This window comes from Apodemus sylvaticus, chromosome 13, assembly GCF_947179515.1.
Source record: "Apodemus sylvaticus chromosome 13, mApoSyl1.1, whole genome shotgun sequence".
Lineage (NCBI taxonomy): Eukaryota > Metazoa > Chordata > Mammalia > Rodentia > Muridae > Apodemus > Apodemus sylvaticus.
The window spans coordinates 90,799,642-90,816,104 of record NC_067484.1 but is presented as its reverse complement, the minus strand read 5'-3'; the positions used below and the strand labels follow the sequence as shown (position 1 = coordinate 90,816,104).

Below are 16,463 nucleotides of genomic sequence, written 5' to 3'. Positions count from 1 at the left end.
CAATGCATCTCTAAATCTGCAAGTTAAGGAGGCTGCAGACACTTATTTGTTCTGCAGAAAACATTTAATACAGTGAAAGATACCATAATCAAAGTTTCTAAAGTGATAGAAAGAAAGATCTTTAAGACATTAAGACCAACATATGAACACGGCACCCGAGAAATGAAATGTACGTAAAAAACCAAAAGGACATACAAAGAACTCTGTCGGATAATTTCTGAAAACTGTTTCTATAATAACGAAAGAATGAACAGCAACTCGGGAAGGAGCCTCTTGAGTTAAAAAGAAAGAGAAAAAAAGATGTTGAACGACAGGGAAGCACGAGTCTCTCATCAGCGAGGAAGCAAGAATATGTATCCGCATATGTTGGCTATTTATCAGAAACCACATCAGGAAAATCTACCAGATCTTCAATCATCATTTTCCTGTGTGCGATAGTTATAGAAAATGTTCACTTTCACATAATCTACTTGTTTATCCTTTGTTTAAGGTGAAAGAAAAGGTGGCAGTCTGACCATACAGGCTGTAAGAGGATGTCGAACTGAATGTTATTACTGAAAAAATTTCAGAGCAAAGGAGGCCTCAAAGCCCAAGGCATTTTGTAAAAACCGAGGAATCCTTTAGGTCCTTCCTGAAATATTTATGAGTGAGGTAACAGTGCTCATCTCTGCCTGTGGGAAGGGGACGGACAACAGGAGATCGGCCCAAGTGCTGAGAGAATGGGGTATATGGCTGTAAGTGGGGCATGTCCCCTCTCTGCAGGTCACTGTGCCACCAAGAAACAGCCCAGAATGGTGCTAACAGCTGCACACAATGGCGCCACACGCTTGACCGTTTGGAAAAGGCTTATCAACAGCTATGCTACTCGTTACGATTTTACTTCTTGGATTTCATGGGATGCTACAATATTTATTCTAATTCATTTGATAAAATAAAATTTCCACTTTTTTCTATATGAAAATGTCAGCTTTGGTAGAAAAGCTACTGGGGAGGTTATTGTTCTTACTAGGTGCCAAAGGAGTACGGTAATCTTTGTCACCACCAATTAAAAACTTTTACGAAACAGGACCCGTTATAAAACAATTAAACCTTGCAAATGCACCAGTCTCCAGGAAGACAGTCCTGGAGGAAATTCTGCTTATTAAAATTGCAATTTTAGTTTCCATTAAAGGAGAATAAGACAACAGAAGATGGGTTGGCAAGACAAATTATTTCTTAATGTCAGTTGAGCTCATTTCAAATGAGATAACGTATCTCCACCAGGTTGCGATCAGCACAATTTTGTCTCTTCAACTCATTTATCTAATTCAGTCATCTTGATTATAGCTTCACGGACTTCATTTTCAGAGAAAGAATTCTGCAACAAACAGCCTACACAACACGCTGATTACTGAACAGTTAATTCTAATTAACGTGGGCATGGCAAGAGAATTTTGATCAAGTCCTAGGAATACAAATACCGTCTACTTGTACCAGACTAAAAACCCAGAGTGTGGTCTCCAGACAAAACAGTAAGAGTCGAAGAGATCTAATTTAAAGAAACAAATGAGAAAATTAAAATCACAAATAATTTATTCTTTCGTTAGAGTTGATACAGTTTTAAATAGCAATAAAAGTACACAGTGGTGGAGAACCTGGCACAGAACTTATAAGCATCTCCGTCACAAGAAGGCTTCCCATGCCTCGTATGTTCACACTTGATGCCTATTTTCTACCGACCAAGTTGAAGAACACCCTATACTCTGCCCTTAAACACACACACTCTCATACAGACACGCTGAAGCCTCTCCCTTGATTACAGTATGTTGAGAACAGTGTGCTTTGTTCCTTTGAATTCATGGCACTCCTTCTGTTCTGTTTGCAGTTCGAAGTGGCAAAAGCTGATTCAATTACAAAGAATACGTTATATTCGGTCCTATTCCCTGGATGCAGGCAACTGTGAGGATACAGCGACTTACCTTTGGGCTAGATATTTAAGTATGCTTAAACAGATGTGTTTAGAAATCTCTCAGTACATGTATTTTTTGCCCCATGCCATATCCCCAAATTTAATCTCAAATAATGATTAAGTATGTCATGTCGTGCTTAAAAACAAGAAACCGTAAACTGCCACCTCTCGGCTTTCAGAGCGAACCAGAAATGCCCATCATAAGCACCTTCCTCTTGTGTGAACTAAGCTGGAGAGAGAGGAACATAAAGGGCCCCATTGCTTATACCCAATCAAGAGAGTGAAAACAAAGCGTGAAGTATGGACTCTTCTCTGCTCCATGAACCAATTATGTTAATGTTAAAAAAATAATAATAAGACGAGATCAATGCTGACTGCTCTCTGATGTGGGTACAAATGTGCTGACAGTGCTAAGCTCCCTGATTACTTGGACAAGGTAAAAACTTCTCCTTTTCAGTTATTGCTGTTTAAAGAGAGGCTTCCCTCTTCAAATACACAAACCTGCCAAAGTTCACAGATGCAACACAATTATTGCCTTGCATTTGAAAACAGTATTATAAACTATCTTTACAAAAAGGCTTTAATGCACAAAACTGGAAGGCTTTTTAAAAAAATGTCTTTGTACTCAAAAACTGTATCACAGTGCCCTTGCTAATCTGGTAGATAAGAGAGAGATTTGAGTTTCCTCTAAGAACTAACGGCAGGCCTGTGGTGGGCGTCTGCCTCCTCATGCCAGGCTTCAGAGCACCACAGCCCTGATCGTCGACCACACTCCACATTAACAGGGGTTCTGATTCCGCCCAGTGTGTAGTGTACCGCTTTGCATATTTATCACACGAAATAAACATAATAGACAAAATATTGCTGCTGTAAAAAGTGTACATTTCCCCTTCCCCTTACAAAATAATCTGTGGAAAAGTATGAAACCCCCTCAACCTCCGTGAACGCACAAAGCTGCTCACACCTTTCAGTCTGTGACAGTCCATTTGGAACACAGTTCTGAAGTCGCTGCAAATTCCTTCTGTCAATGCATTTTCTGTCCAATGTTGCCATCTAGAGTAGAAATGTGAAATCGGGTGCAGTGATGGCTACTGAAGCCTTTACAAACTAAACCATGAAAGCTTCTTGCTGACGAAGCAGCCACTCAGCCAAAGGTTTTTCCTAAACCCAGCTGGAATGGAAGGAGTCTTCCCAGGGGGTGTCCACGGTGCAGAGCTGTGACAATGTAGCTGCTAACGGGTACTGGCTACTGGAATGTAAGGACATTTTCACTGCTGGTAATTTCCGTATTGTCCCTGAAAGACAAATTCAAAAACCAGAATTAGCTAACAGGTATACCTAAGTTAGTTTAACACATAAAATTACAAATATAACTTGCATGTCATATCAGAAAAGTGACTATATATCCAGTAAATACAAATGTTTATGCACTATCACTCTAAGTTTCCTGATAGTTTTTTTGCTGGAATGCAAATCGTCTGCACAGCCGACATCACCAGACAGGTTAGTACTTAAAAGCTGGACCCGGCAGCACTCTCGTGTAACTCTTGGGTTGGGCTGGGGGTGGCCAGGAGAGCAGGTGTATCTCAAGAGCTTAATTAATGGCCAATGCAGTCAAAATGAAGTATAACACTCTGTGAGAAATACACGCGCGCGCGCGCGCGCACACGCACACGCACACACACACACACACAAACACACACACACACACACACACACACACACACAGGAATGCATACCTAATTAAACATTACAACATTTAAAACGAGGAACAGCAGTGCCCTGCAATTCGTTGAACCCAAGCCCGACACTGAATTCAAAGATACCCTGCTGGTATCTTTACGCCTGCTGAAAACACTCTTGAAGACTCAGTTTCCCTAACTACCCACAAACCGGGAGAGGGTAAGCTACAGCTCTGCGCCAGTTTCCTTTCCACCAAGGACTGATTGTATTAAATCCTACCTCATATCTATCATGATCCTAACACGTCAGGAGGACATGAAAAAGGGTTTTCACGCAGACACGCGCCATGGCTTACGGCTGCAGTCCGAGCTAGCATGGACGTCAAAGAGGACTGCTCCAGCCTAAAAGTCTGAGACCAGGGATTTAATGAAAGCTTGTCCCAAAATAATTTAACTAATGAGCTGATTAATTATAACACACCAAGTCTCTACACTGGTGGGAAAGACTCCCTGGCAAGTGCAGAGCGAGACGCTAATGAAGAAAGTGCATCGTCCACGACTCCCTGGGGAAGGCTTGCCACGGGGCCTGAAGACCTCACCCAACGCTAGAAGGAATGAGTCCATGGAGATCTTGTGATCTCCATGGTGCGCCATGGTGCTGGTGTGCTCACATGCGTGTGTACACTCAAGTACACATAACAACAAGGTGTTCGTTTAGAAAAGCTCTACTGGCCTCAGTTCACGCTAAGTTTTGGTTGGGGAGTTCCCTTTGTCTCCGTCTGGGAAAGGCCCTCAGCCATTCATGTCTGCTGCAGTCGCTCACAGTTTCCAGAAGCTTGTCTTCTTTGTTTCCCGTGTCAGAGCACGTCCCATGTAGTCTCCGCTCCTGAGCACAGCTACTTGTGCTGTGTGCAACTGTGACTGATACAAGGTAGGAGGCAATACTTCTCTACATGTCTGTCCCATGCTCGCTGTGTGGTGACAGCTCTGCAGAGACATCAGTGTGCCTGGCGTTGTCACCATTGAGTTGCTGTCACCTAGAAGGCAGTAACACACAGGCTGCAAGGGGTGAAGGGAGGCAGCAGGCCAGCACTGACTCACGCTAAGCACACATCTACCATGCGACATCCACACCTAGGTATTTAGATGGAAAAAATAAAATGTCAAAGAACTGAACCTAGCTGTCCAGGTACTTTAACTGAAACTGGGAAGAAAGCCTTATCAAAGAACACTAGTTAGCTATAAAGAATTGCTCACAGTCATAACAATATGAGCAAATATTAAAACAATATGAGCAATAAAAGAATATTGACCACTGGGCTTGCAAGAGGGCTTTGCAGGTGGCATCTGCTACCAAGTCTGATGACCTGAATTCAATTTCCAGGACCCACAGATGGAAGAACTGACTATCACAAATTGTCTCCTTACCTCCACAAATTCTGTTGCATGCATACACACACACACATACACACACACGCACAGACAGGCAGGCAGGCAGACAGACAGGCAGGCAGACACACACACACACAGGCAGGCAGGCAGGCAGACACACACACACACACACACACACAGGCAGGCAGGCAGACAGGCAGGCAGGCAGGCAGACACACACACACACACACACACACACACACAATTAAATTTACAGTGACAGAAAGCCTATCAGTGGACATGCAGGGAGAGTGTCAATGGATGCGGCGGTGATTTTAAAGGGGTCAGGAGCACAAAAACCTTGGGGCATGATTCATTATTTTGGTTTTGAGAATGACGTGACAGGCATATACAGTTAAAAGACACTAACTACACTGTACAACGTTAATGTGCAGACTGTTAAATGTAAATTAAGTCTCAAAAAGTTATTCTGCTTGTGGTTTTTTGAGACAGTCTCATGTAGACAAGTCCAGCCTCCAACTCACTATGTCCTGGAGGATGGCCTTGAGCTCATGACCGGCTGTGTCCCTCGCAATGTCCCCAGAGCTCAGTCACCACCCCTGGCTATTCTACAGTACAGGAAGAAAGATGGAGTAGCCCCGGGTGGGTGTTCCTCACGGCAGCCATCTGACAATGCCAGGTGGGAGGGAGCAGGGAGAGGGGAGGATTTCAGGTTCCAGGAGCTGCAAACAAAATGTTCTGAGGGAGCCCGACATGCACATCAGGGAGAGCGGGAGGCCAGAAGAGTAAGGAGGGCGCCTGCTCACGCTGCAGACACACAGCCCGACTGCACGGCAGGAGACTGGAAAGGGTCAGCTCTCTCTACCTGGGCCCAACACACAACTCCTAACGCTTCTCGAGACGGAGGGAGGTGGAGGTGGCAGAAGTTGGCTACCGTTATTAAAAGATCACTCCAGGTCCTGTGTGTAGAACAGACTCTAGACAGGGCAGGATGGAATCAGCTAAGCCAGGAAGAACAGATGATAGTTGTAGGGCTGGCTTGAGAAAGAAGGTTTTGAAAACTGGCTAGTAGATATATTTTTAAGAAAAGGTAATGAGATTTGTTGCTTGACTCAATGTTCAACTGACAGGGGGGGAAGGGTGTGTTTGCTGAGGCTAACAAGGCTGTCAGGACGAGGAACTGTTTCCAGAGATGGGGAGCACAAAGGTACCTTGGAGAGCTAGGTGCCTGCTGTCCATTCCCCACTGTGACATGTCTGCCTGGACCACATAAACTGCCACGACAGTTTTATCACTATTGTGCTGAGTAATCTGTGCTGGTTTTCATTCCCTCATTCAACCTCAAAAATATATAGATCATAGGCTAGACAGGCATGGGGCTGTAACCCCAGAGCTCCAGGGGTGCAGACAAAGGGTCCTCCCACAAGCTGGCTCGCTAGACCACAGGAATTGGGATGCAGAGTTCAACTCAGAGACCCTGCCTCAGTCAGTATGCAGACAGATAAAGACACACCACACACACATTTTAAAAACAACAGACCAGCCAGTGTCTTGTGTAGGATAAACTGAAGCAGGGTTGCTCAAGAATGCCACTAACTACTTCAGCGCTCTACCTTGCGGTTCAGATGGACTGTGGTGCAAAGGGAGAGGGAGAGGGAGAGGGAGAGGCAGAGGCAGAGGCAGAGGCAGAGGCAGGGAGGTGCCGGATGCCAGAAGCAGGAAGATGGAGACGGCTGCTCCATCAGGCAGCAGCATCCACCTGTCTGTCTGAGCTGTACACCATGCTTGCAAGAGTCTCACCTTTTAAAATATATCAAATTATCAAATCTGGTTTTTAAGTTTTAAAGCATTTTTCTCAGATTATTCATATCTGTGTGTCTCTGTGTACAGGTACAGTGCCAATGTGGCAGAGTCAGGCCCCTTAGAAGTGGAAGGGAAGGAGACTGTGAGTTACCTGACATACTGCTGGAAACTGACCTAGGGTATCTGCCAACGGAGCAAGTGCTTTTAACAGCTGAGCTATCTCCCTAGGACCCTCGTCAGGTCTTTTAAAAGTTAACTATTCAGTAGTGATTTTACTTCTTAGACAGACTTTTATTTCTGGGCTGGAGAGATGGCACAGTAGTTAAGAGCACCGGCTGCTGACCCAGACGACCTCGACTCAATTCCCAGCGCCCACATGGCGCCTCACAAGTGTCTGTAACTACAGTTTCAGGGAGCCTAGGGTGTTCCTTGGACCCTCACAGGCACTGGACACACACGCACGGTACAATTTCTGCCCTCTCCCCACTCTGCTCTGCACAGAAGCAGGCGCGCCCATGCAGCGCACGCTTTCCGTGTCAGGCTCTGAGGCGCGCCTTCACCCAGAGACCATGTGCAGGTACAGAGAGAGCTGCAGGCCTGGCAGGGCAGGAAACATTGCCTCAAATTGTGACATCTTCTACACTACCTTCAGATCCTGAGTTATAAACTACACACAGTTCCATGTTCACAACTCCCTCATTTTAGTACCTTACAAGCAGTGAATGTATCACAATGTCCTCACTGCAAATCCACTGCACAAACCTGAAACATTTGGTCTACACTCATTCCCATAGCAAGTCGGGGCAAACATGGGGCATCCCTAAGTGCCTAGGGCACACAGTCCAAGTCTGAGGAGTCTGGGTAAAAAGAGAAAAACTCAGATGAAGACTACCAGGATCTAAGGACTCTTATCTTAGGATACGATACACTTCAACATCTGAAATCTGAGGGTGGAGAAAAAACATTTGGCGATAGACACACGTGTGGAAGTATGAGCAGGGAACTTGGAACACAGAGAGCTCCGACAGAGAGTCCAAGTATGCCAGTGAGCTGCACCGGGGAGCAGAGGAACGCACGGGCCACACACGCTCATAACTGATGAGGGACATTGGAGAAACACCGGTGTCCAGGGACGGAGAGCCGCTCACGTATTTCAAGCTGTTGTAAAGAACGACCATGAATACCTTCTCAAATAGCTTAAGTAATATTTAGAGGGGACTAGTGGCTAGCAAACTTGAGAAGGGGGGGCTACATGTGATCCCTTACGGCTGAAACTGCAGTTCATGGAAGCTGATAGATCACAGGTACAAAACAACATTGTGGAATCTTGACTCAGAAATCAGTAAAACAAACAAGCAACCAAAGTCCATAGAAATGAAGAACAATGCGGTAGCCCCGCGGCTAGCAACTAACTTACCTGGTCGTACCCGTAAGGCCTCTGCTGGGGTGGCTGGGGTGGTCCTGGCTGTGCCGGTCTGTAGCCCCCATACTGCTGACCTTGGCCCTGAGGATAATTAGGATACTGAGGACCTGGACCGCCCTGGGAAGGACCTGTGAGACAGCACAACAAGCAGTCAGGTAAAGCCAGAACAGTCTCCACAATTTCAGCAAGAATTTCAAACAGACGTTACTAAACCCTTGTACCTAAACTGAAAGGGTGGTTAGCGCCTTCTTGACTTTCCCACGGTGTGTTGTGAGATCAAAGCTAATGACTGCAGTAAAAGCAAAGACAGGGGCTGCTGCTTCAGTGAGATGACTGCTCAATGTCCACACCGGAAGCTGACAAGGCGGGCTCAGGAAGCCATGACCCAGGGCAACCCCTCAATAATAACTACGTTATGATCCACGGGTTAGCCATGATCAGGTCCTGGTTCTATAACCGAGAAGCAGGTCCAAATGACATAATTTCTGACTAAAGAGAAATCAATGTCATCCTAATTGTGTGATTAAATTTACATTTGAAATCATCAAAATGGTAGGGCCGTTCCACCATCAGTAAACTTGTACCTCCAGAATTTTAAAACAAAAATGAATGAATGAAAAAGCCACAAGCTGTAATGTGAAAAAAGGTTGATTGAAAAGTTACACTCTGAAGGCTGGAGGTTTGGCTCGTGACTCCGGGTTCAGGGGTCCCATGCCCTCTTCTGACCTTCTGAAACACCGAGCACACAGGTGGTACATACATGTACAAGCGGACAAAACACCCAGCACCGTGAAATACAACTAGATAAATCTTAGAATTTACACGCTGAGAACCAAGCACTGTTAATGCTGTAACTGTCCCCATGGGAGAGGCTGCCTCTGTTGAACAAACATGTCCGCTTTGGAGACTCAACTAGGGCTGCTGAGAAGGACGGTTTCTCCAGCAGAGGCTCACTTACTGTCTGGACACTTCAATATCTTTCCCAACTGCCACTTAAGACCTACCACAAAAACAATGACTGCAGAGCAACCCAGAAGTGAACAATCAACTTTCAGCTTCAAATAAATTCTACCAGATTACTCAATCATTGACTATCAAATTATTCACACTCCAAACCAGAAGACAGTTTGACAGGTTCTGCCTATAATGACCACAAAGGGAAGGCGTCCTTTAGGATTCCTGTTAGTCAACAAAACTGTACTGAATGAAAAGTCTTCCGTCTTTGTCCAGTGAAAACTTTTTCTCAGGTCAGTGTATTTAGCTCATTTAGTGACATCAACTTTGTTTTCATGCACCTATAAAATGTATCTGACACACAAAAGTCATGACAAGGAAATGCAATTCAGAAAAGGCAAGAAAGGTCTTTGGGAAGAGAAGTCCACGGCTAAGTACTGCTCATCATCACGCCCAGACTCCTCTTCACTGGGAACAGGCACGATGGCCATCAGAGTTAGTGGTGACCACGCTAAGTAAGGGACACAAGAGCCTCAGCTTCTGCTCACCACACCCAGACAAAGGTGGTGCCAGGAACCAGACACACTCACACCACGGCCCAAGGCCCAAAGCAGTCAGTCACGAGAGAGAACGGTTAGCAAGAAGGCAAGTCATCCACGCCTCACTCTACACACAAAGTAGCAGAAGTCCTAATGTAGGACTGGATGCGTGGGTCGATGGACAGGCCAAAGAGAAATATTTAAAGTCAGACATTGTAATGGATCTTTTTTTTTTTTTTTGGTGTTGAAAGTACAAGAGATTAAACCCAGGGCTGTGTGCATGCTATGCAGAGGAAGCAGACAGGAAACACTGCTGTATGTTCTCCTAAACTCTGCATGAAACAGAGTTCAGTAAACATACCCTTAGCAGTGCTTTTAGCTAGAACGACAAACACTGTCTTTATTGATCTGAATAATCTTCTGCTCTGCACTAAAAAGGCAACTTTCTATAGCAAGTTACTTAGGTACCTAATATCTCTGCTCTAAGCTCACACAGAGCTACTAGTTACTCACACATGACAAACAGACCTGAAAATTCATTCTTCTCATTTTTCAAGCTGTCACCCTACCACTAAATGATGAACCAGCCATCTTTAGTCTGTAGTTCTTTCTTGACAGATTATTAAGTTTGTCTAAGGGAAACACCTGCACCTGCATGTGTCTGTGACTATGTTCGTGTGTGTGTGTGTGTTTGTGTGTGTGTGTGTGTGTGTTCACACTAAGTCTCTGCCTTGTTTTTTGGTGGCGGAGTCACTCAGTAAAAAGTAACTGGCCAGAGGTGCTGTGCACCATCCTGCCTCTGCCTCTCCAGTGCTGTGGCTAAAGAGGTGTACTTCTCACGTGGGTGCTGGGGCTGACTAAAATTATGCTTATAAAATGGTAACGGCTGGAGAGGAAGATGACACCGTGGGTAAGGGCACTTGTCACCAAACCTGGTAACCTGAGGTCAATTTCCAGGACACACATGGTGGAAAGAACTGACTCACATGGGCTATCTCTGACTTCTACCTGTGCACTGTGCTCCGTGTGTGTGTGTGTGTGTGTGTGTGTGTGTGTGTGTGTGTGCGCGCGCGCACAGCCCACTTTCTCTAAACAGATAAATAGGTGATTAACACGTCTCCAGGTAGACAAGCAGAACGAAGCTCACCGTAGCCCTGCTGCTGCCCCGGGTACCCCTGCTGCCCCGGGTACTGCTGCTGCTGGGGTGGGTATCCTTGCTGTGGAGGTGGTCCTTGATAAGCGTCTTGCTGTTGGCCATACTGCGAGTTTCCTACAGAAGAGATGGAGAAGAGGCGAGCAAAGCCCTGAGAAGTCTGCATAATTAACGATTTCATGTTTTTCCCTCTAAGATGCACAGCCAAACAATACAAGAACAAAATGAAATGCCATATTGATTTGTTTTTTTTAAAAAAGAACTTAACAAAACAAAGAAAAAACTCAAACCAAACAGAAGGATTTCGGCCAAACAAACTGCAGTTAAAGCCAATTGTGCAAGGTTGAACTGCAGCTCTGTCAGCGCCTCTGCCATTACGAGCATTACAGTTACTGGAGCACCACAGTCCTAAGATCATGACTACGCTAAATAAAATAAAAAAGACAAAATTAAAGACAGCTAGAGGAGCACACACTAGCTATACAAGATCAGCAAGCTGTTCCCTAAAGGCTCTGTGCTGAGATGTAAATAATGCACGTGTACACACACACATACACACACACACACACACACACACACACACACACACACACGGGGTGGGGGGATGGGGTTGATGGATTTATGTTCAAAGAGGAAATTTCCACGGAGCAAAAAAGCATTTTTAAATGTTTTAGTCTTTTTACTGCTGTTAGAAATGACACATCATGGTTACACATTCTAAATATTTGTAAGATTGTTTGGGGGCGCCCTGTAACTCTCCAGACAGCCAGCCACTAGTACTCTACAAGAGCTTTGCACGGGAAGACACTGTCCTATGCCAGAACTGCCATTCCTGGAGAAGGGGTGTGCATGTGTATGTGTGAAGGTATATAGATACCTCCTTCGTAGTAATGTTGTGAGGATTCCTCATAAGGCCTATCGTAGCCTTGTTCAGGATACGACGGTTGCTGATAACCGTAATCATTATGACCTACATCAATTCGACAAGAGACAGGAAGAAACGTTAATGGCCACTGAGTGAAAACCCTACAATTAAACTTTAAAACTGAAGAAGAAAAAAAAAGAAAAAGAAATGGAAATACATAAAAAAATAATTTTAATTGCATTAGCAAGTATTTACCAACGAGAATGCTTTCACCGTAACATTACAAGCACACCATTTCAAGGCAAGGAGCAGTAGCGGTCTTAGAACGGTTACACTCGTCCTCAAAACTGAGATAATCCTCACTGAGGGCTGCAAACCCTTATACTCTGTTTTAAAAAAGGAAATGAGAACATCTAGGCCTCTCGTGTGTAAGTAATTTGAGTCCAATCAGAATGAACAAAGGATGTAAGTCATCATGGCTTATCAAACCCCTGTTCTGCTGGTCGCCATTTCCACAGCATACACTGAAAACAATACAAAATATGAGGTCCTGGAGTGTGTATCCCAAAAAGAAGCGAAGTGAGCTTCTAATATTTCATTGCATCAAGTACAAGTGTTTTACAGTGTTTTTAGATGCCAAAAAAAAAAAAAAAAAAAACCAAAAACATTTTTTTAAAGATATGGTCTCTCAGCCTGGGTTCCTGGAGCTCACTCTGTAGACCAGGATGGCCTCAGATTCTCAGGGACCCACCTGACTGGCATCTAAGTAAAAATGTATTTTATAATGCAGTTATTTTATACATCTTTAGAAATATTTCTACAGTATTCTGCACATAAAAGTTCATAAAATTCGTATTTCCTGAGTTGGAGAACACCTTTAAGTTTTATGACTTCAGTAACTCCTACTAGTAGACTAGACTTTTTTTTTTACTCTTTAATAATGTTTCACTTAAAAACAAAATGTAGGAACTAGTGTCTTCAGTTGCTAAAATAGGGCACTAATATTCCGAAAAGGCCTACTTAGGAGTAGGAAGGACTAGAGTTACAAGTAAACGTCATACTCATTGCGTTAGCGTGAAAGCCCTCAAGCCACTGCAAGAGTTGGCAATATATGATCAACCTGTTTACTAAGGCCAAGTCCAGCTGAGATAAAAGTTCTATTGTGACCCAATCATGTCTGTTCACAGGTGTTGGTATCATTAAAGAAAGGTCTGCATGTGACCGCAAGACCACATGCCCACAAGGACAAAAACCTTCGCTGCCTGGCCTTTGCAGAAAAACCCAGCCAAGCACTCCTCCGTGTTCCTACAGGCAGGATTATCCGGACCTGAGAGAAGAGACTCAGTTTTGCCTAAGGAAATATAATTGTGGATAATACTCTGTATGTGTCAAGACCTCCGGTATATACATCCATGAAAACACGGTACTACTTAGATTAAGGACAAGCTAGCACAAGCAATAAACTTTAAGTTTTAATAATTACAAAAATAATATGCCTATCTTTAATAGGAAGGTTTAAAATAAGACAAATTTCATATTTCAGGAAATGTTCAGGACCCAAAACCATTAAGTCCAACACAATTGCTTAAGATGTACTTTAAAAGATTACTTATAAGCTTAATATATCCACAAAGAATTAAGGAGAGGAAAAAAGCACCGATACTCTGAATACCAACGGCAGGAAACCCTGAGGTAAAAATACTCAGCTCTAACCAGAGTTGCACAGGATAGCACCATCACTGGCAAACATTTCTTGTGCGTGATCCTGGCGTCAGTGTCAATGCAGACACGCCTTCATGCTTCACAGGCTGACAGAAAGCAGCACATGAAATGTCATCAAACACAAACTCCATCTTCTAGTTGGTTTGCGTTAGGTTCTAGTCAAGGGGTCCTAAACTTTAGCCTGAAGTTTCTCTGCCATATAATTACAATAAAAATAACAAAAGGATTTACTCTAAGGATGAAATATTTTGGCAAAACACTTCATTAAAAAAAATTACTATGTAATATTACTTTCTACCTGTTAACATTACCTATCATTTTACCAATTCTACATTTAATTTCTCTTCAACATTAAAATATACAATCTTCAAACAGAAAAGATTTTTACAATGCCCGGTAAAAACTACTGTGCGCCTACACTATTATTGCATATACTCTCTTAGCGTGTAGCAGTCCTTGGCGGAGTCAACGTCTTACAAGTCAGGTTCCCTTTTAAAGGAGGCAGGGGGAAGCCACTAATACCTTATCTATTGCTATATTGCGGACACATCTTTCTTAAGAACAAGCATGTAAGGCACGATTCTTTCCCAAGAATGGAACATAAATAAAATGAAAAATACTCAAGAGCAAGATTCTCCATAGTCTTACGAATCTTATGGAACTCTATTCTTTATATGGAATGCATAAGAGCAAAACAACGGGTGAACTTTACAGCATATGAATTAAATCTATAGAAACACAAAAGCAGGAGAAGGAGGAGGAGGAGAAGAAATCTGCATTTGTCTTGGGTTCAAATGAACAATCCTAAATATAAAGATCCTCTTTCACACAAGAGACATTATAGTGATGGAATGAGGTCCTGATGGCACCAACAACAGTGACTGCACAAATATATCTTGAATTAATTACAAACCAATGTCCTTCCTGTCGGTACTATACAATACCCAAATGCTTCTAAATGAAGAAACAAGTTGGTAGTTTCTTTGCCCTTCGTTAAAATGTTGTGAAATGCTTTCTACATTAATATGGGCAGGGATAGAAAACGGGAAGGGTAACATTAGGAGAGATTACCATCAGGGTAATATTGCTGGTTCATGCCTTCTGGAGGACCTTGTGCACCATGACTGTATTGGTCCCCATAATAGTCTTCCTGGCCTGAGTACTGCTGTGGTGGGCCTGAAAAACCACAACCAGTCAAGACATAAATCATTTGTTCTCTACGTCATCAAAGGCGATCTTTTCTAATCTGTGTTACGAGACAGACTACTTCTGAGCTGGAGACTCCCCACAATGCTTTGGCACTATTCCCATGTACACACGTACAAGCAGGTCCACACGTCACATTTATAAAATTAATATAAGACCATACACATATCATCAAGTAATACCAACTCAGGAAAACCACCTCTGAAACAGAGGCTGAAGCTGGTGGAGAACTCATTTCTTTTTACTTTTTACATTAGTATTAAAGCACTCTGAAGTAAAATTGGCTTTGCTCTCTGTCATATATTTAGTAGCTTCTAAAAAAGGGAGGGAGGGGTATTTCCTGTTATAAATGCATAAATATGACAGAAAAGTTCCTGGTGTCATAGTTCCCTAGAGAACACCAGACAATAAGAAGCTGTGTGCTGGGAAGCCCCTATATGCCTCAGGACCCTCTGCACCCTAAACCCTGCTCCCTTTGTGAGTGTTAGGGGAACCAACAAAAGCCCTGGATTTACCTAGATAAAAAGTTCATTAAAACTTAAAGTCTTTTGATTACTGTTGTTGACATTAAGCGAGGGATTTCCACATGGCTTCTCACCCTGCTGCGGAGGTCTGTAGGGGGGCATCTGTCGCTGGCCCAGCATGTGACTGCCTTGGTTAACTTGGCCCATCAGCCCCATGGGCGCCTGCTGTCCTTGGTAGTGCTGTGCTCCTCCAGGTGGCATGTTGTACTGCTGAGAGGGAGGCTGCTGGTGCATCATGGGACCTGCGGACACCCAAAACATCATCATACAGTATTCTGGCACAACAGTTCGTTCATCAGGTGCTTACGATGGATACAAGAACTTCTTACAACCTAATAGCGCTCAAAGTGTGTAACCAAACAAGGAACACTGACTTCAGGTATATATAAATGAGTCTTGGTACAAAACTCACACTCCCAAATCTATCTGCAAATAAGGAAAACAGCCAAGCCCTGGTGGTGGCCCTCAGGTCCACCAGGGTGCTCCAGGCATCTTTAAAAAATCAAAATGGAGACAAGCTCTTTCTGGCATGTACATCTCTGTCTGCATCACCCTCTGTCTGTCTCACAAAAGCATCTTCCTGCAGCATGAGGAACGATACGGAAACAAAACCAACACAAGAAACCAACTTCCGGGCTTCTATGTCCTTCTCTATGTAGAGGGAAGAGAAAGACTGATTTCTTTGTATGCGTGTGAGCTTGCATGATTGATTTATTCCGCATGCGCGTAGGGGCCCAGGCTGGACAAGGGAGGACATCTGGAGAGCAGGAGTCCCAGGGACTGTGAGCTGCCCACTGTGAAAGCTTGGGACTGAACTCAGGTCCTCTCGAAGAGCAATGAGCACCTCTAACCACTGAACCATCTCGCTGGCCCTATGCTTTCGTTCCTTTTGGCAGACATTTATTCAACAGTGATAAGCAGAAACCTATAGCAGCCCTTCATAAACAGATCAGCTGAATTTTATAAACTTCAATTTTATGCAAAAATTTATCATTCCCTTTTCCAAATCTCTTCCAGGCTTTATAAATTTGAAATCAACCGTCTATGATGCTTTTTAAAATTGAGTGTACGTGGGTGTGTACGTGGGTGTTTCACCAGCGTGTGTGTGTGTGTGTGGGGGGGGCACTGGATCCCTTAGAACTGGAGTTACAGACGTGAGAGCTGCCAGGTGGGTGCTGAGAATGGAACCAAGGTCCTTTCCAAGCACAGATGAACCAGCCTCCAGCCTCCAGGGCCTCAGCGTTCCTTAATA

The 16,463-nt window shown here is 43.9% G+C and overlaps 1 protein-coding gene across 6 annotated transcripts in view; it reads right to left on the bottom strand.

Moving 5' to 3' along the window:
• Positions 1-1,554: 1,554 nt before the first annotated feature.
• The window catches only part of Ss18 (SS18 subunit of BAF chromatin remodeling complex), a 250,263-nt gene continuing 235,354 nt past the window's right edge, over positions 1,555-16,463 (bottom strand). For 3 of the 6 annotated variants that reach the window (XM_052156043.1, XM_052156045.1, XM_052156042.1), the window contains 6 exons: positions 15,286-15,453; positions 14,553-14,657; positions 11,772-11,864; positions 10,889-11,011; positions 8,243-8,376; positions 1,555-3,243 (listed from right to left, as the gene is read on the bottom strand). In XM_052156043.1, the coding sequence (XP_052012003.1) occupies positions 3,217-3,243; positions 8,243-8,376; positions 10,889-11,011; positions 11,772-11,864; positions 14,553-14,657; positions 15,286-15,453 (650 nt within the window). In that variant the 3' untranslated portion in view covers positions 1,555-3,216. The remainder of the gene's footprint in view (positions 3,244-8,242; positions 8,377-10,888; positions 11,012-11,771; positions 11,865-14,552; positions 14,658-15,285; positions 15,454-16,463) is intronic. The other 3 variants (XM_052156047.1, XM_052156044.1, XM_052156041.1) reach the window with 2 other exon arrangements.